Genomic DNA, 22,806 nt, shown 5'->3' with positions numbered 1-22,806 from the left:
TCCTAAATTTGGTGATCCAAACAGCCACCAAGTAGCCCATATAGGCAAAGTTGGAGAAACTATGTTGACCTCCAAGACTTACAAATATTTTGGGACGGTCTCCAACATACTTTGGACCAGGGGGGTTTTAACTATTTTAATACATATTTTTAAAATTTTGAATAAAGCTTTTGATTTTTCATGACTTAAACAAAATTTTAATTTGAAATAATCTCAAGCTCACAGAAAAACTGTAAGAATAGTACAAAGAACCCGCATACATACCTCACCTAGCTTTCCTAATTGTCAATATTTTACAGTAATTTTATTTTATGTAGTTTTATTTTTAATTATAGAATTATTACATGTTTATTGGAGAAAATTATTAAAAATATTTAATATAATAAAGAACATAGATATCATCAATCATCCACTATGAAGAGAGAGCCACTGTTGACATTTATTTTATCTATGTCAGGCTAAAATTTTTATTCTTAAATGCTTTTTTGGTAATGATTGGTATTTCTTTCCAAGTCTGGGATTAGGGTGAAGCAAGTGATGTGTTTAGGGCACAAAATTTAGGAGGCTCTCATTCTCAGAGTTCTGTAGAGTGAGCATTTATATGATCCTGAGAGTGAGTATGTCCTTACATTTTGTGCTGTAGGTACCTCAGATGCCTCACTCTATTCCCTGCCCTGTTACTTTTTATGTTTTCTTCCACCCTCCATTTCGAGCTATGAGAGCAGAAAGAGAACAGGATGTCTCTTTCTCACTTCAGAGTTTCAAAACCCTTAAGGATGGAAAGTGCTCAATGAATAAACAATGTTTGGGAGGGAAAAAAACTGAATAATATTTGCACCAACTCCTGCCTTGTCACTAAAAATTATTTTATGAGTACAGGGAAAAGAAGAGGGGAAAGGGAAATGATGGGAGTTTAAGGAAAAATGAGACCTTGCCTCTTACCCACTCTGGGAGAATATGAAAGCCAACTCCCAGAGTGCTAGAGTGTATCATGCTATAGTGTAGCATGGGAATAGCAGTGGGACCTGAAGGCAGCTTGAGTATAGGAATTAGGGTCAACTCAGCAGCGATTTGCCTATGCCTGATAACCTAGGTATCAGATGCTGAGTTGAAGGTTATCAGGGCCCTACTAAATTCCCCCAAAGGCTCCTGGAACTTAGATGATGCAGCTTGAGAAAGAAGGTGTAGCTAGAGGGACACACAATTTAATGAAGATTACATTTCTACCACCCCAGTGGAATGGAGGTTTACAATAACAATTATACAGGAAAAAATATGTAATGTTTTCTGTATACCTGAACATGTCTCCTAAGATGTGTGTCCATTATGCAAGAGCAGAATGACCCACTGATCCGAATCATATTATATGACCATGAGATATGGGTGGGTGAGTAAAAGTTGAAGTTATATAGCAGAGATTCAGCCTTTCAGAAGACAGGGGATCCTCTCAGGAACCCATTTGCCACTATGGCTTTCTTTGTGTTCTCAACCTTACATGTCCAACTACCCATACTATTTCCCTCAGTTAACATACCCTCCACTTCCAACTTTTTGTTTGGAAATGTTATCTGCCTTCTAAAACCCAGAACATAAGACCCACTCCAAGACTTTCCTGATCATGAAGCTATGGGCACTTCTTCCCCATCTCTTTGGGAACCCACCATGTGTATTTAGGGGATATTTAATATTTTCTGCATGAATAAGTGATATGTGGCCTCAAATCATACTGTGAGTCTCCACATCTTATTAATAAATTTATACTTTTCATGCAAGTATGAACTGTATCATACATATAAACATGAAGGTGTTTTAATAGTACTCAGTATGTATAAGAGGTATTCAATGTACATTTATGAAAGGATGAATTCCCACGTTGTCTGTCCACCAAAATGGAATACTTAGTGTCTTCGACTGACTTCTCCCAGGACTCTGAGCCAAAGTTTCAGGTGGAAGTGATTTATTAAGAAATTGCACCTAGGTCAAACTAGCAAGGGAGTGAAGGAAGCAGGATAGGAAAGGGGATGCAGACAAGCAGGGTACAGGTTTAGATGACTTCCTGGACTCACTCTGATCCTGTGGAGAGCTGTGTAGCATAAGATACATCTGTGAGTTCATCCTGTCTCGAGGCTAGGGAGCTGGGCTTTTGTATGCTAGTCAGTGGCTGGCTACCAGCTATTTTGGGGGATGTGAACTCCCAGGCATCTCCAACCTTCTAACTGGAGGTGGCTCCAATAGCCCAGGGGCCATCCTTCAAAGAAGGTTGCAGTGTAGCCTGAGGAGATTCTGAGGGGATCTGAACGGGGTACCAGTATGTTCACTGCACCTGGTGACACAGTTTTGTGGGCTTCATTCTGAGGAAGATGCTCCTGTTGATCTTTGTTTTTTAGTCAGTTAATTCATTTCTTTTTTGGTCTGTTTGCTAATTTATATCCTATCTCTTTGTGTTGGTTTCTACAAAACAATAAAATATTAAAAAGTTATCCTTAAAGAAAACTAAATATCAGATAATCCAAAGATTTATGTTTGAAAAAAAGGAAATCATAAAAGTTCTGGATGAAGGCTTAGAGGGGCTTTGGGAAGCAGGAGCTTAAGAAGGTTAAGCTGCTCTATAGAAGGACATAGAAATAATTTGTTTTTTACATATATTTTTTAACTCTGAAAGGCAAGCGCAGGGAAGAGAGAAGTGAGTATAGAAACAAAGGATGTAGCCAAAAGACTACTGAGAAGAAGAATATCTAATGTTTGATCCTAAGATGACTATGTGGCTCCGCCTCCCTAAACATTGATCGTAGACTGCCACCAACTCAAAACCTCGGGTAAATAGGAAATTTTTTTTTAGTATTAAAACTAAGGAATGGATTGCAGACAGGGTAGAGATGAAGTTGCAGAATGGAAAGCAAGAAGTCAGTGGAGGCAGCCAGAACCAGAAGAACCATGAGACCATGACTCCACAGGGAAGAGCCACACATCTTGGCAGGGACACTGGGTTTCCCTTTCCCTAAGGTCTAGAATATGAACATTGTAGCGTACAAAAGCCCAATCTTATCTAGATCCTTCCGATAACTGGATTACTCTAAGGAAGCTAACAGCGCCTGAAAATTTCTTTATAACGGGCTTTTATAAAACAATATACAATCATAATATGGGAGAAGTTATGTGAGTCATGTGAAAATGCAAAACGAGGAAGAGACAAAGGCAGAACCAGAGCCCAGACATTGTGAGTCTTAGTCTGGTCTTCTGCTATATATTATTGTTCCCAATAGCAATTTGCAATGGCAGGAACAGAGTTACTGACTGTGTCTGAGGCTTCTTGGAAAATCTTAGTATTAAAACAGAGAGTCTGAAAAACGGGTTCATTAAATTCCCCACTCACTTTGGTTCAAATCCAAGGTATTCTATGGACTTGGAAAAATTGGCTGGGTGAACTTTTCTTTTTAACGGCACATTAAATCCCTTCTACTCCATCCTTCTTTTTAAAGACTTAACAAGTAGGCTTTGGTATTAAGAAAAAGTAAGCTATTCACAATCTGAAAACTTTTAGAATGGTGCAGGCAATTCCTGAGACCAGGGAGTCACTGTATGTATTCCAGGGACATAAGAAAGGCTTTGGGGTTTTCAAGAAACAGCAACTAGTTTCTTGTGACTGGGGATGTAAGGTATACAAAGCCTGGAGAAATCATAGGAGCTAGGCCAGAAACTTGTCATCTGTCTCTCCGCAATGGGAGGTTACTGAAGGTTTTTCAGTAAAGGAACAGTATTAAATCTATCTGGGAAGGATCATTGGTTGCAAAGTGCAGAAAAAGTCAAAGGGAAGCCGGGGGTTTTAGTCAGCTTGGGCTGCTATAACAAAATGCTATAGGCTGGGTGGCTTAAACAATAGACATTTATTTCTATTGCCCAGCATTAGAGTGCCAGCATGGTTGGGTTCTGTGTGGGTCCTCTTCTGGCAGATGGCAGTCTTCTTGCTGTGTTCTCACATGGGGTGGGGATGGGACAACACTCTCTGGTCTTCTCTTTTAACACCACACTAATTCTATCAGGAGGACCCCATCTTCATGACCTCATCTAAACCTAATTACCTCCTAAAGGCCCTATATCCTAATACTATCACATTGGTGGTTGGGACTTTGGCATATGAATTTTGGGAGGACGCAAACATGGCTTCAGAACACCAGGGAATCATTTTTTGAGGAGGCTTTTGCAATGCTTTAAAAGAGAAAGGTTGTACTTCTACTCTTGGAGTGAGAGTCTCACTGACTATCAAAGATCTGACTAAGATATTAGGAAAGTAAAGTCCAAAGAGGATAGAATGATTTCACTATCAATTACTTCAGATACACACACACACACAAAACAACTAAAAGAAAAGTCAGCCTTCGTGCACTTAGCCTGAATGCTAAATGCTCTGGTAAGGAAATACAGGATACTAAAGCTTCTCTGACTTGTGAATACCATGATATTGTTCCCCAAACCGGGGTGTCAAGTAAATGTGGCAGCTCATGTTTGGACTCAGGCTGGAAACATCAATGAGAGGGTAGGCGCGAGAAAACTGAAAGGCATTGGAAGGTCAAGGCCGCTTCTGGAGGGTGAAACCACTGCTCAACTCAAGCTAAGTGTTGCCTTTCGGGAAAGTGGGCTTAATATTGCAAGACTTTCCCATTTCCCAAAAGAAAGTAGTATTCCAAATTTCTATGTGGGCTCCACGGCATTTTAAAAATTGAAAACTAACTCTAATTTTTTTTTTTTTTTTTTGAGACAGAGTCTCGCTCAGTCGCCCAGGCTGGAGTGCAGTGGCTCAATCTCCGCTCACTGCAAGCTCCGCCTCCTGGGTTCACGCCATTCTCCTGCCTCAGCCCCCTGAGCAGCTGGGACTACAGGCGCCCGCCACCACGCCCAGCTAATTTTTTTGTATTTTTTTTTTTTTTTTTTTTTTAGTAGAGACGGGGTTTCACTGTGTTAGCCAGGATGGTCGCAATTCCTGACCTCGTGATCTGCCCGCCTCGGCCTCCCAAAGTGCTGGGATTACAGGCGTGAGCCACCGCGCCTGACCAACTAACTTTAATTTTTAAAAACAATGACATGGCCCAGGCGCTGTGGCTCACGCCTGTAATCCCAGCACTCTGGGAGGCCGAGGTGGGCGAATCATGAGGTCAGGAGTTTGAGACCAGCCTGGCCAACACGGTTAAACCCCGACTCTACTAAAAATACAAAAAAAAAAAAAAAAGAAAGAAAAGAAAAAAACACAACAAAACAAACAAAAAGAAACAATGACACTGTATGAGCCCAATAATATATGTTTGTGTGCTACATTTGGTCTGCAAGCATCATATGACCTCTGGCCTCTTTCCTAAACTAATTTATGGAAAATCCACTTTACACAAAGCCCTGTGCTCTGCTCTAAAGATAAAAGATGAATTAGGTACACCCTGCCCTAGAATCACTGGCAGTGGAGTAGGGGGTCAGATAATTATAATAAAATATGCTGATGCTCTGAGAGGTTGCCCATATGAGTAGGTCCTACTAAGATGATACCTAAATTGACATCTGTGTATCTATATTTTAATTGAATATTTCAGTGCTATATGCCAACTGGCCTAAAATAACATCTTTCTATAAGGGCTTATGTGATTTGGATCTGTGTCTCCACCCAAATCTCGTGTAGAATTGTAATCGCCAATGTTGGAAGTGGGGCCTGGTGGGAGGTGATTGGATCATGGGGGCACGTTTCTCATAAATGGTTTAGCACCATCCCTTTGATGCTGTCCTTGAGATTGTGAGTTCTCATGAGATCCGGTTTTTATAAAAGTGTGTAGCACCTCCCCTCTCTCTCTCTCTTGCTCCCTCTCTGGCCATGTGAAGTACTGCTCCCCTTTCTCTTTCCATCATGATTGTAAGTTTCCTGAGGCCTCCCCAGAAGCCAAGCAGATGCCAGCATCATGCTTCCTGTACAGCCTATGGAATCATGGGACAAATAAACCTCTTTTCTTTATAAATTATCCAGTCTCAGGTAATTCTTTATAGCAATGAAAGAATGGACTAATACGGCTTACATGTAGTATGATTGAAAACAAGGACTTCTGTGACTATCTGTAGGTTATCTTATATACTGTTATTTTGGAGGGAAAAAGTTTTGCTGTATTTTTTGGCTCATGGGTAGATGCAGTAAAAGGAATCAGAAATCAGGGACATGAGATGTGGTCAAAGGAGGAAGCACCATGCTGGATGGAGTATTAGTTTCCTAGGACTGCCATAACTAATTGCTATGAACTTGGCTTACAACAGAAATCTATTCTCTCACAGCTCTGGAGGCCAGAAGTCCAAAATCAAGGGGGCAGCAGGGTTGGTTTTTTCCTTCTGGAGGCTCTGAGGGACAATCCCTTCCATGCCTCTCTCTTGGCTTCTGGTTGCCAGCAATTCTTGGTATTCTTTAGCTTGTAGACATATCACCAATCTCTGCTTCTGTCTTCACGTGGCTTTTTTCCCTCTGTGTCTATCTACTCCCCTTCTCTTCTAAGACCTTTGAGGTCTAAGGACGTCATCCCTAATCCAGGAAGATGTCACCCTGAGATCCTTGACTTAATTACATCTGCAAAGATCTTTTTCCAAATACTGTAACGTCACATTCACAGGTTCTGGGGGCTAGGATACAGACATACTTTTTGGGAGGCCATAATTCAACCCACTACAGATGTTCCAGTACAGTGGTTTTCAACATGAGTCAAAATTATTTTCATAATAATACTAAGACATTATCTGCCATTTGCATTGTGTTGACATTTGCCCTGATGATACAAAAGCAATAGTGGGCAGAACTGAAGTTTCCTTAGCATGAACAATGCAGTGGCAGCAACTGCACCTGAGAAGGTGCAGGTGTAGATGGTGCAGGGAGAGAGAAGTGGGAGAAGCAGGCCTGTTCTGGAGCTGGGTCTTTGGCAGCCGAGGGCCACCAAGGCTGGTCGTCATAGAGCCACAGTAGACCCCAGGAGGACCCAGCAGGAACAAATAGCTGAGGCCGAGGCAGAGCAGCAACTATGGTTGAGAGGATAGTGATACATACCAGGGTAGCCTAGAAGCAGGCACTAGCCCAGCCTGTGAAAGGGTCTTGGGTACCAGGCTGTATCTCCTTTTCCTGGATACAAGTTTTTAGGGCCCTAGGGTACAAGATAAAGTATAGTCTCAGTGGCAAATTTCAAATGTCACGTTTTTTCCTGAGGCAGTAAAATAAGTGTATACCTCCCCAGAGGGACCATGGTGGCAACAGCTCTTAGAGAGCATAGATATCCAGAGGCTGGGTGCTGGGGTCAGACTTGATTGGATTTTGTCTTAGCCTGGGTTCTTCCAGAAGTGAGGATTCGGGTGCAAGTACTTGATTCAGGAGATAATCTCTGGACAGGTGGTGAGAGAGTGGGGAAATGAGACTTGCAAGGAAGGATAGACAAGAAAGGTGGTGTTAATGAATGAGTTACTGTAGGAGGCAACTGGGACTTAAGCCCTCTGGAGCAGTGTAGAATACTTAGAAGTGTCTCACAGAGAGGCAAGTAAGCTGGAGAACTTATAGTTCAATTCCTACACCCCCTTTCTGTTGAGGGTCGCCCCTCGGGTCTTAACTCCCCAGCCATAATTTCATTGCCGGAGAAAACCATCAAAAAGAGAAATGCAGGAATTGAGTGTATAGAATGGTCTGTAGGTAGGGGCACAGTCGAAGGACTGACAGTTTTGAATCTCCTTTCCCTAAGCTAATTAATTACATGGCTTTTATTCTCTGTGCTTCAATTTATTCATCTACAGAAGGATGATGATAATAATTGAAACTCATAGGGTTGTCATAGGAATTAAATGACAAAATACACATATGTAAAATGCTTACAAAATTCCAAGAAGCAGACTAAATACGATTATCAAATAACTTCTGGAATGTTCCTTAAATTAATTATTTAAATTAGTTATAGTTATCTCTCTCTTATAACTTAGGAAGATGATAATCTATTTGGCATTAGTTGCTGTTTCTTTAAAAAATGAATCTAATGGTTTTTCCTAACAGATTTTCAGCTTCACTAGTGTTTACAATTGTGAATTTCCCTCTGTCACTCATCAATATTTTTTAGCTGTGTGATCTTTCTTTTTCTATTTTACTTTTAGAGACAGGGTCTCACTTTGTTGCCCAGGATGGTCTATGAACTCCTGGCCTCAAGCTAACCTCCTACCTTGGCCTCCCAAAGTCCTGGAATTACAGGTGTGAGCCAGTGGGCCTGGCCAGCTGTGTGATCTTTCATTAACTGAACTGATTTCAGTTGTCTGGAAACTGCAACATTTTCATTGGGGCCACAAATATAAATAAAAAACTGAAGTGTCTTTCACTTCACCTCTCCCAGAATGCCAATGCAAAATGTGATAAATGTATTTATATTTTCCAACCGCAGTATAGATTTCTAGAGATATTCTGCATATATTTAACTAAAGTTTGCCTTCATAAGTACAGGTCCTTATTTATTTATTTATTTTGGCCTAGGCATCAACCAAGGTGGAGCTAATAAAACTGCTTCACGGATGGTTTGCTGTGCTTAGCAATTTTTTTAATACACAGATCAAATTCTGTTGCACAAATGCATCTAGGAGCTCTGAATGATTCGGGACTAGAAAATACATCTCTCCTCACCTGTTTATATTTTTTATCTCCAAATGATGACTTAAACTGTATATCTTGAGTATCACCACCCAAACTGTGTAGTTTCCTCCCCTAAATGAGCATAGCTAAGACAAGGGATTTGGGGCAGGATTACTTGGACTCAAATTTTGGCTTTGACATTCAATAGCAGGGTGAACATGGGGAAGTTACCTAATCTCCCTTTGCCTCTATATCCCCATCTGTCCATTGGGAATATTCATAGTATCTACCTCATAAGTTTATTATGAGGATTAAATGAGCCTATATTGTACAGTACCCAGCTCTTAGTAAATGCTAAGAGTTTGCTTAATAAAAATATAAAAGTTTGTATATGTTGACTGTTTAGTATTCAGTATATACTTTCCCTTTTATGACTGGTGCTTTGTGTGGATCAGGTGGAAAGCAGTATAGGTACCCATTTATCTTTGTGGAGGCTGTCATTATTCTTTGTCTAGACAATTGCATTGAACTTTTGTAGGGGGTCTCATCACTGGCCTTCTCTTGGCCATAATTCTAGTTTTTTCAAAAAGAATTTTTTTCTTTTTTGTAGAGATGGGATCTCACTATGTTGCCTAGGCTGGTCTTGAACTCCTGTAATCCTGAAGTGGAAGGACTCAAAGTGATCCTCTCACTTCACCCTTCCAAAGTGCTGCAATTATAGGTGTGAGCCACTGCACCTGCCTCAAAAAGTTTTAATAGTTCTGTATTAGTCGGGGTTCTTCAAAGACCCAATAGGAGACATACCTTTTTTTTTTTCCACAAAGAAAAATAAAAATTCAGCCTTGAGATAGAAAATTCTGACCAGCAGCTACTCTTGGCTAAGGCAGTATACATCTATACAGTAAAGAAAGCTTTCAAAATCAACATGTTCGTTATAAATTTGACTCAAAAATCAAATAAGCCATTTACTTTTTTAAAGCAACATTTACTTCTTTACTACTCCTCTGAGAAAATATAAAAATAAATTTTCTGCAACAAAGTATTCTTGGGCAGAAACCTTGAAATAGGTAACCTCTTCATGGAGTTCTGTCAGGTATTTGGCTTTATCTCTGCATACTTCCATAGACTCTTTTCCAGAAAATTATCTGTGTTAAAATACTTTACTATCTGGTTGAAAATGTTTTCACCAGTTATTTTACTAACATGCATCTTCACAGACATCACCATTACAAATAAAATAAACAATTGCCTAATCAATAACAATCATGCATTCATCCAAATATAAGAAAAAGAACTGGGTTACATATAACTTTTTTTAAAAAAAAATATTCGAATGTGTGCATTAACTATGCCGCTTTTATAAGAACATATTTTTTAAATGACTGGCGGCCTCTTTTGACCTAAACAGATATGGACATATCTACCTTTTAGGGTGTCACTAATTTTTCTTCTTTTTTATAAACTTCAGTTTCCTAAGGCAATTCAACAACCTCTTTTGAAGATTTATGCAATTTTTAATGATTAGCATGTTTAATTTTTTGGTACATTTAATTATAATACTCTACTCAGCCTTCTCTGTAACTGAAAAAAGTGATCATAGTTTTCTTTAAAAGTTTGTAAAATTGGTTGTTAAATGTCATTTCAAATATAATGGTTTCATGGCCAGGCAAAGAGGCTCACACCTGTAATCCCAGCACTCTGGGAGGCCGAGGCGGGTGGATCGCTTGAGGTCAGAAGTTTGAGACCAGCTTGGCCAACATGGTGAAACCTTGTCTCTACAAAAAAAAAAAAAAAAAAAAAAAAAAAAAAATTCGCCATGCGTGGTAGCAGGTGCCTGTAACCCCAGCTACTTGGGAGGCTGAGGCAGGAGAATTGCTTGAACCTGGGAGGTGGAGGTTGCAGTGAGCTGTCACACCACTGCACTCCAGCCTGGGCAACAGAGCAAGACTCTGTCTCAAAAAAAAAAAAAAAAAAAAAAGAAATAATAATGGTTTCAGGAAATTATTACTCAGTTTTCTCAAATAACAAATACCAATCTTTAGGCTCACTCACATATCCATAATAATGGAAATTTGTATTATAAGTAAACTTCTAAGCATATCCTGTACATTCTGGACGGACTTCAGCTTATTAGAATGGTGACTGGAATACCAATGCCCACAGTTCAGGCTGTCAGTAATCTCAGTAATTTCAGGTTTTTCTGAATATTTTCTATTTTCACTGTTTCAAACTTAAAATTAAAACTTACTCCTTTCGGGGAGAACAAAGCGGCCCTCCTGAGAGTGCCCCATATCTCTCCTCCACATCCACCGTGATCCACAACCACAGTGATACCACCATGTCTGACCTTGTTGTCTGGTCCCTGTTCAATTCGCTCTTCATTGAACTGATGCTGCCTGAGCTTCATAGCACTGGCCTACTCTGTGAAATCTAGGGACAGGAAGATGGTTGGCAACCTGACTGGGGCCCTACTATGCTTCCACTGCAAAGTGCCTGAACATCTATGTCCTGATCTTCAGCATCCTTGTAGCCACTGCACTCATCATGATTTTCACCACTAGCTCAGGGATAATCTCCCAAGCAATTTCTCAGATGACAAAGGATCTCCAAGGCCAGTAGTTGTGCCCATATACTCCACCATCCATTGCTGGCCTTGCACCTTGCCTGGGGCTGTTGGCCCTGCCCACTTGATTCTGCCCATTTATGCAGCAGTTTATATTCACATACTTTTCTACAATGGTATTTGATACAGGGCATGTGTTCTTGAAAAAAAAATACTTACTCCTTTTAACCATTGACTCATGCTCCTATATGAAAATACAATGTAAAAAAGTATTACAATTAAAGATGGTGTGATAGTCAGCTTCCGAAATGGTCCTCATCTTTGCCTCCAGTTTTTTATGTCCTAGCATAGTTCTCTTCCACACTGAATAAGACTGACTTACATCAACAGTAGACTATGGTGGAAAAGATGGTGTGTGACTTCTGAGATTGGGTAATAAAAGATATTGTGACTTTCTCCTTGGTATTTCTTGGATTACTCACTTTGGAGCAAGTTGGCTGCCATGTCAGGAAGACAATCATGGTAGCCCTATGGAGAGACCCTTGAGGTAAGGAAGTGAGGCCTCCTGCCAGCAACAGTGGGAATGAGCCACCTTTCCATGGCTGACATCTTGATTCTAACTTCATGAAAGAACCTGAGCCAAAACCATCTGGGTAAACTGCTCTCAAACTTCTGGCCCATCAAAATCTGTGAGATAATAAATATGTGTTGTTGCTTTAAACCATTAACATGAAGATAATCTGTTACGCGGCAATAGATAAACTAATATAGAAAATCATATAGAAACCAAATTTGCAACACAAACTTTTCAGTACATTTTTCCTATCAGAAAACTCTGCTAAATGGGTCAGGCACGGTGGCTCACGCCTGTAATCCCAGTACTTTGGGAGCCCAAGGTGTGTGGATCACTTGAGGTCAGGACTTTGAGACCAGCCTGACCAACATGGTGAAACCCCGACTCTACTAAAAATACAAAAAAATTAGCCAGGCATGGTGGTGTGCGCCTGTAGTCCCAGCTACTCGGGAGAGTGGGGCAGGAGAATCTCTTGAACTCAGGAGGCAGAGGTTGCGGTGAGCTGAGATCGCGCCACTGCACTCCAGCCTGGGTGACAGAGCAAGACTCCATCTCAAAAAAAAAAAAAAAAAGAAAAGAAAAGAAAAAAGAAAACTCTGCTAAATGAAATGGAAAAGGTGTCATTTGGAACAAAACATCTGGTCATAGGCAACTGGGATGGGAATTTATTTTATGGGAGTTAATGAATAACTTTTTGTCACAAAACATTTTTCAGGTCTTTCATAAGGTGGAAAATTTATTTTTGAAAATACTGGCTGGGTGGATCCTTGCAGACTAGGCAAGAAAGGTCATGTTAATACAATGGGTAGCAGTAATGTTTTCACGGTCTATCTTACCACCGTCTGACATGTTTTTGATACATTTGACAGGAAAACATCACTGGACACCCCGGCAACATCAAAGCACCAAATTTTCCTGTCATTAATTGCACATAAAAATGTTCTATTTCTCCTGGCTTTTATGGAAAACAAGGCATTGACTGTCATGAAAAAGTGGTATATTGTTTTATTTTCCTTATTACATGCATGTGACAAAACCTTTTTAGGGCTTAAAAATTCCAACAAGAACTCTCTCATATAGGTCCCAGAAAGCAGCTGAACTAGCGTGGCCATGATTACTGAACTCTGCCTGGCATTTCCTCCTTCGGCCTCCAGACTTCTCATTCCTGGGGTTTCTTTTCTGCCTCTCCCTGCTGAAATCACCCCCATGGTCCCACTCACCCCATTTGCTCCCATATCAAGAAGCTTCTCTTGAATCTTCCATGAAAGAGTACTCTCTCCCAGCTTGGACCATACCAGTTTATGACTATTCCTATATTTAGCATTTATAATTTACACATTTTTGGAGTTGAATTTTTCTCCCACGGAAGAATTTAAATTCCTTCTGGATTTGAATTATACTTTATAAGAGCTTAGCTCAAATTCTTGAAAATGGTAGGAGGCCCAAAGGTATTTCCAAACTGAAGGGTTGCATGAATAAGTCTTTCTGCACCTTGAGGGAATAGTGGGATGTTAGGAGAATTGAAGCCATTGGTGGTACAGAGATGAGAAGTCTTTTCAATAGGCAAGGGGGTAGAAACTCTGCAACTCTCAATTTTAACTCCTAGTCACTTTCTTCAACAAAGCATTGCACTCATTGGGAACCTACCTTTGACTTTCTTTCATTGGAAATCAATAAGCAAATATTTAACTCCCAGAAAATGATTTTATTGCAAACATTGTTGGGACAAGTGTATTTACTCACAGAAATAATTTTGTTGCAAATATTGCTTGGACAAGTGTATTGCATCTTTATTAATTTCTGTAGCAATGTATGAAGCTTTATTTGGCCTTCCTAGCTTAACTTTCTTAATATTGGTGCCAACTAATATTGGTATAAAAATATATTTACTACATTTATGGAGTCATTTCACTTTGTAATAGATTCAATTTGATTATTACCATAAAAGAAAAGAAAAAAATAGCCTTTGGTGGTGGGTGACAGGATTTTTTAAACCCTGTTTACAAACTAATAACTTAGCCTATGACTATTTCATTGATGCTGGCAGAAGACCTGAGACTCCTGGGTCAGGGACAAAGGACTTTTCTACTCACAGCACAGCAAGTAGCATAAACTCATACACTTTGCCTCCCAAATCTCGTGGAGAGAAACACTGAATTGGGGATTCTGCAATTTTACAGAAACCAGTAAGCAAATCTGTTCTCTGTCTGGGAGGGAGACATTATTTCATCCCTCAAGATTGCTCGCTGCAAACATAACCCAGAGAAATAGCCCAGGTAATGAGTAGTCAGGGCCTTGTATTCTTGGCATACCTAGCAAAACATATGCAAGACTCATGGAAGAGTATCTCTCCCAACAATCATTATGAATCTGCATTATTTAGACTGAAACAACGAAGCTCCGAGAAGGTAATAGATGACTTTATTACATTTACAAAGCCATTAGTATCAGAACCTGGGTTTTCCCAAGAAACTTGCACTAATATGTAAAATATTTTATATAATTTTTTTGTTTTAATCACAGGCTTAAATGATATTATTTGAATATAAATAAAATATTATTAAGTATAAATAATATATTATTAATATGAAATTTAGGCCGGGTACAGTGATTCACGCCTGTAATCACAGCACTTTGGGAGCCCGAGGCAGGAGGATTGCTTAAGCACAGGAGTTCAAGACCAGCCTGGGCAACATTGTGAGACCCCTTGTCTACAAAAAATAGAAAAAAATTAGCTAGATGTGGTGGTACATCTGTAGTCCTAGCTATCCAGGGGGCTAAAGTGAGATGGTTGCTTGAGCCTAGGAATTTGAGGTTGCAGTGAGCTGTGATCTTGCCACTACACTCCAGCCTGGGTGACAAAATGATACCTTATCTAAAAAAAAAAGATATTTAATAAAGGCATACTAAAACATGATAACAGAACTTTATTAAATATTTTTTAAATATTGCTATATAAAATACTATTAAATATAATTTATATATTAGTAAATACAACTTTACCTTTTTTTAACTTTCTAAAATGTGTATACTAGAAAAATTTGAATTATGTATACTATATGCTCACATATATATTATATTTCTATTGTCTATCACTGAAATAGACTGTAACTGCTTTATCTCCTTTTTTCTTTTTAAATATCTTGTTCTGAATCTCCACCCCCCAATCCTTTTTTGGGTACAACATGCATATAGTAAATGCATCATGTACTTATCTTAAGCACAGAACTTGCTGAATTTTTACCAATGCATATGCTCTTATCATCACCACCCAGATCAAGACACAGAACATTTCCATCAGTGCAGGAAGCTGTCTCAGGCCCTTTTCTAGTCAATGTCCACTGACTCCCTTCTTTTGTGATACCCACTATTTAACTTCCATCACCGTCAGTAAGTTTTTCCTACATTAGTAGTTCATGTAAATGGAATTACACAATATGTACTCTTCTGTGTCTGGCTTCATGTGCTGAATGTGATTTTTTAAAAGACTTAGCCTCATTGTTGAATATATCAGTAGTTTGGTTTTTACTGCTTTGTAGAATTCCATTGTATGGCATACAATGGAAACCACATTTATCTATTTTCCAGTTGATGGATATATGGGTTGTTTCCAGTTTGGGTTATAATGAATAAAGCTACTATGAACATTCATATATATGTATATCCCTTTTAACCTTTAAAGAAAGATTGTGATAAATCTTTGGCAAGACACTCCCCTCTATTCCCCCACCCCCACCCCAGTACCTAACACAATGCCCTTCTTGAAGGATATTTGCTGAAGCATGATTTCAAACCAGCTGTGTGATGATTTATTTGTCTCCTAGCCTTCGTATGGAAAATAAAATCCAGTGGCAGAACAAAGTCTACTCAAAGTTTCCACTATTATCACAAATAATGAACAAATAAGTCAGGAAGTCAGTCTGCTGTATTTAAATGATCTATTTCAGTCTTGTTGCCAGTTAAAAATAGACTTCTGTTCCCAGATAAATTTTAGTGACTGATCATAAAAGAATGCAGATATTTCCTACACCATTTTCTTTTTTAAAATTCCTCCCCATTTTCTCCACCTCCTTTCTTTTTTCTTTTTAGCAGAAATTCAGAGAAAGGTGGGTCCTAAATGGAAATATAAATAAATATTCAAAGAAATACAATATGTTTTGCAAGGAGTGTTATTATTGTGGTAGTTAATTCAAAACTTTCTTCTTCCAATTTTCTTTTCTTTAAGTCTATCTATTTGAAAGACCACAGAAGCCAGACATCCTGGGTTTGAATCATGGATCTGAAATCATGAGTGAGTCTGGGAACTTAATCTCTGAGCCTCAGCTTTCTGCTTGCTAAGTTGGGGATGTAATATCTTCCATACAGGGTTGCTTAGAGGATTAAAAGCCCTAACACATGATTAGGCATGAGTCTTTGTGAAGCCCAGTCCTTATTGAATCCATACCTTCTTCCTGCATGATTACCATTTGTTTCCTGCTCTCTTTGTCTCTCTGAAAACTTGGGCATCATCAGGCATCTGTCTGCGTCAAAGTTCCCAAATTGTGTGGCCAGCACCCTGGGGTGCCGAAGCACACACACCAAGAGCACTCCAGGATATTTTAAATTTTGAAGGGCAATGGTGATCATGGGCATTTGTGAGACATGTAATGGCTCCAAGTAGTGCATGGTTTCAATATCAGATTGTGGTACATTTTTTTTCATTGATGTCGTGTCTTTGTATTGTAGCACATTTTTTTTGTTGATGTCATATCTTTGCAAGACTGTGTTTTTTGTGGTTGTGTTGATTTGAAAAAAATCAATCAAATCTTTGAGCCCAGGAGTTCAAGACCAGCCTGGGCAACAAAATTAGACCCTGTCTCTACAAAAAATAGAAAAATTAGCCAAGCTGAGTATTGATGTGCTCAACTGCCTGAGTATCGATGTGCAACAGGATGAGAATGATGATATTCAGTCTCATTCCAAGGTTAGAGAAATTGGGCAGTAACCAATAGGCACAGATATCTCATTTATAAGTGGGGTTGTTCAAGAATGATATTTAAAATACAATTTTTGATTTGCATATTTTTTTCATATGCCTAGTAAGTTGCTAGGATATAAATACTAAGTTGTTTGGATCTCACCTATTTAGTGGACTTCTTAGGTGTTTCTTTTGGTCTAGGGATGCTGCGAAAAAATGACTGAGGTGCTAGCAATTTTGTAAACTTTCTGCTCTAACAATGTTGAACCTAGGACAGATAACAGTGATATAAATAAAGATGTAGATTTTGTAGTGGGTATATACTGATAATAACAAATGGTTAATCAAAATAGTTGAGACTACATCTTGTAGACAAACATGCAACTCTCCAGGAAACCAATTCTTTAATTAGTTAATTCCTAGTTATCCTCAAAGTTCAATTTAAATATAACCTCTTCCAAGAAGCCTTCTTTAATTTATAACTTTTCTACTCCCATACTAAGTACTATCTAGATAAGGAGCCTCTCATCTAGGTTTCAAAAACCCTCTGTTTACCCTCTCACAGCATCTCAGAAATGTTGATTTTCTTGTCCCTACTAGAGCTTGTGGGCAGAGACCAGGTCTAAATGAACTTTGGGTCTTTGGAACTTTGGCACAGTATCTAGCACAATATAGGTGCTCAGAGGATATTTGTTAATGAATTAATGAAACACAGAAAGAATATATAAGTAATAGTGACCAATGTTTACTATTAACTTTATAGGCCAGGTGCAGTGGCTTATGCTTGTAATCCCACCACTTTGGGAGGCCAAAGTGTGAGGATTGCTTGAGGCCAGGAGTTCGAGAATAATCTGGGCAACACAATGAAACTTCATCTCTACTAAAAATAAAACACAATAAATGATAATTAATAATAATTTTACAGGTTCTTCCAGAGTTACTCCTAAAGATGATTTAGTTAACTTATAACTTAAAAATGACCTAGTGTGATTTCCAATTTACATTAAGTTCAGAAAGGGAATAGAGACAACCAAGGGTGAAGAGCAGCAGTCACCTTTGGTCACAGGAACAGGTAGAGCTGAACCTAGAATCCAGGGCTCCTGCATTTTTTTTTTTTCTATACCACATACTGCACCTGGTCACCAGCAATTACAGTGTAAAGTTCTTCTGGATAGGATCCTCTTTTTATATCTTTCTGCAACCCTTTAAGAACAGAACCTTTGGACACTCAAATCCAAGGAATAGTTACCATAATGTATTAGTCAGGGTTCTCCAGAGAAACAGAACCGGTAGATAGATATGTGGAGAATAATTTTTTTTAATTTTTTAATTTTTTTTGGAGACAGGGTCTTGCTCTGTCACCCAGGCTGGAGTGCAGTGGCACAAACACAGCTCACTGCAGCCTCGACCTCCTGGGCTCAAGTGATCCTCTTGCCTCAGCCTCCCATGTAGCTGGGACCACAGGTGTGCACCACCATGCTTGGCTAATTTATCGATTTTTTTTTGTAGAGACAAGGTCTCACTTTGTTGCCCAGGCTGGTCTTGAACTCCTGGGCTTAAGCGATCCTTCCACCTCAGTCTCCCAAAGTGCCGGGATTACAAGTGTGAACCACTGCACTTGGCCTAATGAGAGGATAATTATTATAGGAATTGGCTCACACGGTTAAGGGAGGCAAGAAGTCTCATGTCTGCTGTTTGCAAGCTGGAGAACCAGGAAACCTGGTGGTGTAATACAGTCCTAGTCTGGAGGCCTGAGAATTGGAGGACTGATGATATAAGTTTCTGTCTGAATACTAAAGTTTGAGAACCAGGAGCACCCATCTTTGACAGCAGGAAAAGATGGATGTTTCTGATCGAGCAGAGAGAGTGAATTTGGCCTTTCTCCACACTTGTGTTCTATTCAGGCCTCAACGAATTGGATGATGTCCACTGACATTGGGAAGGGCCATCTGCTTTACTCAGCCCACCAATTCAAATGATAATCTCTTCCATAAACTCTCTCACAGACACACTCAGAAATAATGTTTTGCCAGCTATTTGGGCATCTCTTGCCCCAGTCAAGTTGACACATAAAATTAACCATCACACATAGTTTACTTGATTGAGGCACAGTCTGAGGGAAATTACAACCAATTAAAGATGGAAGAAACTTTACAACCTCAATACAATGTGAAACACAGAAATACTGAAAAAAGAACACAGAAAACAGTCAATCTCTTTGAATTTTGAGTTTGTTTATTCTTAGTTATTGTGAATATTTCAAATATCAATTTTTGTTGAATTCATTCACTCATTTAACTTAAATTGGCCACCCATTATTTGCTAGGCACCACCCTAGGAAAACACAAAGGTTCCTGGAGCTTTCTGTGTATTAGAAGAGAAAGATATTACATAAATAATCATTTTGTTGTGATTGGGAATAATTGTCAAGAAGATAAACACAGTGTGCTTTTGGAATGTATTAGACAACTTTACCCCCACCAGAATGGCTAAAACTAATAACCCTGACCATATCAAATATTGTGGAGCAACTGGAACTCTCAAGCATTGCTGGTGGGGATTTAATATGATCCAGTCACTTTGGTAAACAATTTGGCAGGTTCTTCTAAAGTTAAGCATACAACTTACAAGACCTAGTAATGCCAGTCCTTGGTATTTATTTACCCATGAGAGAAGAAAATATATCCACACAAAAACTTGTGCACTAACCGTTGTAGCAGCTTTATTCATAATTATAAAAAATAGGAAACAACCCAAATATCTACCAACAAGTGAATGGATCGACAAATGGTAGTGATTCCACAGAATGGAAAGCAATAAAAAGGAATGGACTTCTGAGACACCAACAGCGCTGGATGGACCCCAAACATTATGCTAAAAGAAACCAGACTCCAAAGAAGTACAGACTGTATGAAGTTCAGGAACAGGGAAAACTATGTTACCGTGATAGAAATCAAATTAGAATTGCCTAGGGAAGAGGAGGTAATTGGGAAGTGTCCTGGGACTTCCTGGGGTGTTGGAAACGTGCTGTACCCTCATTGGGGTGGCGGTTCCACGGGTGAATACATTTGCCGAAACTCATGAAGTGTACGCTGAAAATCTGTGCGTTTTACTTTAGGCAAACCGAAGTTTTGTTTTGTTTTGTTTTTTTAAGTATTACACAGTGACTGTGGTGGTGGCTGGAAGCACAAGTCAGGAGTGTATTCTTTTTTTTTTTTTTTTTAAACCGGCAGTGGGGGCGGGAAAGGGGGATGCCAAGTACTTTCCTAAGTGTTGAATACAAGTGGAGGCAAACTTGGAAACGTTCCACATTTCACAGGGCGAGGGCAGGGTGCCCTGACAGCGGCTAGCAAAGAACGGCCCGCCTCCCAGGGGGCTCGGCCCAACTCGGACCCCAAGTCTCCCTAGAGGTCCTATCGCTCCCAGCGGTTTCCGCAGCCACCTCCACCACCTCCGCAGCAAAACGCTAGCCGGACGGGAGGGCCCTCGCCGGCGTCGTGCTGACGTCACGCGCGTGCTGACGTCGCCCGCGGCCGCGGCCTCTGAAGCGGGCTGGGGATCGGGGGGCGCCGAGTTTGACTAGTTTGGGGGCGGCTGGGCGCTTGGCGTTCCTCCCGCCGCCCGCTGCGCCCCGCAAGCCGCGCCCCTGGCGGGCTAAGTGAGTCCCGCCCGCTCCCGCGGGGACCCGCACTGGAGGCTGGGCGGCTCTCGGCGAAAGTTGGCCGCTCACAGACTGGCAGGCGGGCGGGCGGCCGCAGCCATGGAGCCCCGCAGCATGGAGTACTTCTGCGCCCAGGTGCAGCAGAAGGACGTCGGCGGCCGGCTGCAGGTCGGCCAGGAGCTCCTGCTCTACCTTGGCGCCCCCGGCGCCATCCCGGACCTGGAGGAGGACCTGGGCCGCCTAGGCAAGACAGTCGACGCGCTCACCGGCTGGGTGGGTTCGAGCAACTACCGGGTAAGCGACGGCGGCGAGGCTGGGCTGGTCACGCCCTCCGCGGCAGCCCTTTAATCCCGGACGCGAGCGCCGGGCCGGCCGGGAAAGCTCCCGTCCGAACCACTGCTTAAGAGGGGAAACACACTTTGGGAAGCACAGGCGGGCGGATCACGAGGTCAGGAGTTCGAGACCAGCCTGACCAACATGGTGCAACCCCGTCTCTACTAAAAATACAAAAATTAGCCGGGCGTGGTGGCGGGCGCCTGTAATCCCAGCTACTCAGGAGGCTGAGGCAGGAGAATCGCTTGAATCTAGCAGGCAGAGGTTGCAGTGAGCCGAGATCGAGCCACTGCACTCCAGCCTGGGCGACAGAGTGAGACTCTGTCTCAAAAAAAGTAAAAAATAAATAAAAATAGGGGAAACAGGGGGGTCCCGCGTCCCCACTGGGCAGCCCGCCTCTTCGTACGCGAGCCGAGGACTGACTTCTGACCACATTTTTCTACACTTGTGAACAATGACAAATTCAGCGATTCCGTGACACGTTGCGGAGTTACTAGGACACAATGTTGATCACTTATTTTGAAAAAAAAAATCAGCGAAAGACTTCGACATTTGTGTTCACCTGTGTAAACACTACCCAGACCAACACATAGGACGTTAGGATACGATTTTAGGTTGATGTGTCTTAGTAGATAGGCTAATGCTGGGGGGGAAAAAAGTTACAAAGATGAGGTACGAGAAAGAATGAGCCTTTCTGAAGAGTTGGTGGTAGGCAGGGTGTAATGTAGCCGCGTTGGGAGGCCAGGTAAATATTTTGTATTTAACTTGCCCCGTAGTCGTTAGTAGTTACTTTTCTTTCTTGTCTTCTGGTGGCAGTGTTGCTTTAAAATGCTGACTGCAGCTTCCCATGGATGAAGTGATTCTTCTTAGTAACATATTCTCATGATCCAGCGAATAGGCTGTACTTTGAAACCTTTTATTCAAAAAGAGAAGAAAGACAAACTCTAGAATTATGATGCAGATTTAATGGTAAAGCCCAGATGAGTTTTGGAAAGGTTAGACTTTTTACAAGGATAATAAAGTTTGAGAGTTACCCACGTCGATGCTTCATTACATACCATCTCTTGATTATTATTTTTAAAAAGTTTGGGGAAAAGGTAATTTAATAATATATCATTACCATTTGGGAGATTATTTCTTTGGAAGAAACAAGCTAAATTTACTCTGTAAGAAAGGCATATACATATTCACACTCAAGATAGTTGATTTTATGCTACAGCATAGACTGTTGTAGAAAGACAGCGCTTTGGTAATGTTTGCACCCCTTCCGAAGTGAAGATTGGTGTGCCATCTTCTACACGGGCTGTTGTGAATTGGCTTTGGGCCATTTCACTCTTCAGATGTACCTCAGTGAATGACAGTTGAGCAATCACGCTGATATTCTGTGATACCACAGTATGCTAGTTTTCTGTTATGCCTCTAAGCCCTACTTCTACTCGGTGCTGTGTTTTTAACTGTTCTTTAAGAGTTAGAATCCATCAGGGGTCTCATCCGGGTTCTTTTCTGTTTTCACTACGTATTTTCTCCATGCTCCTCACTAGATAATGTAGCCCAAGACAATTTCAGCAATCAGAAGAGAACTGCCATAGTCTCCCACCACCTATCTATACACTTCCTTGTAGCTGTGACCATATAATCTTCCTTTTTCCTTGTTAGAATAGATAAATTGCCTGTTTTCCTCATTTATGCAATTCCCTCCACGAAAGTATTAGATTCCATGCCTTCTTGCTTACTCAAGGACATTGATCCATCAATTCTGCTCTCTTTCCTAAATCACTAGTTCTTCCCTTTCTGTTGAATTCTATAGCATAAAAACTTTTCTGACATTGCTAGGGAAAGGGCATTCTAATTAATCTGTTGCTTTAAGTTTTATAAACTAAGTTACCCAACTGGGTAATCTTTTTTTTTTTTTTTTTTTTACTTAAGATACAATAAAACATACTTAACTGTTTTAAAAAGTGTGTCATAGGAGCTTTTGAACATACAAATAGAATCATACTTCAATTTCAGTTTATACTGAACAAAATACAGTTTTTCTTTGAATTGGTAGTACTTCAGAATCTGAGTGTCTTAACAGTCATTGTGTGAGTAAATTTGAGTGCCTCCTGTATGC

At 40.4% G+C, this 22,806-nt stretch overlaps 1 protein-coding gene across 27 annotated transcripts in view; it reads left to right on the top strand.

The window, feature by feature from the left end:
* Positions 1-20,201: 20,201 nt before the first annotated feature.
* Positions 20,202-22,806, top strand: part of CLASP2 (cytoplasmic linker associated protein 2) — a 221,943-nt gene continuing 219,338 nt past the window's right edge. For 14 of the 27 annotated variants that reach the window (XM_055109610.2, XM_034956071.4, XM_034956066.3 and 11 more), the window contains exon 1: positions 20,207-20,654. In XM_055109610.2, coding sequence (XP_054965585.1) covers positions 20,460-20,654 — 195 coding nt within the window. In that variant the 5' untranslated portion in view covers positions 20,207-20,459. Of the gene's footprint in view, positions 20,655-22,806 lie in introns of all 27 variants that reach the window. The other 13 variants (XM_063602234.1, XM_055109628.2, XM_034956067.4 and 10 more) reach the window with 1 other exon arrangement.

Source organism: Pan paniscus, chromosome 2 (genome assembly GCF_029289425.2).
Source record: "Pan paniscus chromosome 2, NHGRI_mPanPan1-v2.0_pri, whole genome shotgun sequence".
Taxonomy (NCBI): Eukaryota; Metazoa; Chordata; class Mammalia; order Primates; family Hominidae; genus Pan; species Pan paniscus.
This window is presented reverse-complemented; position numbering and strand designations above follow the sequence as displayed.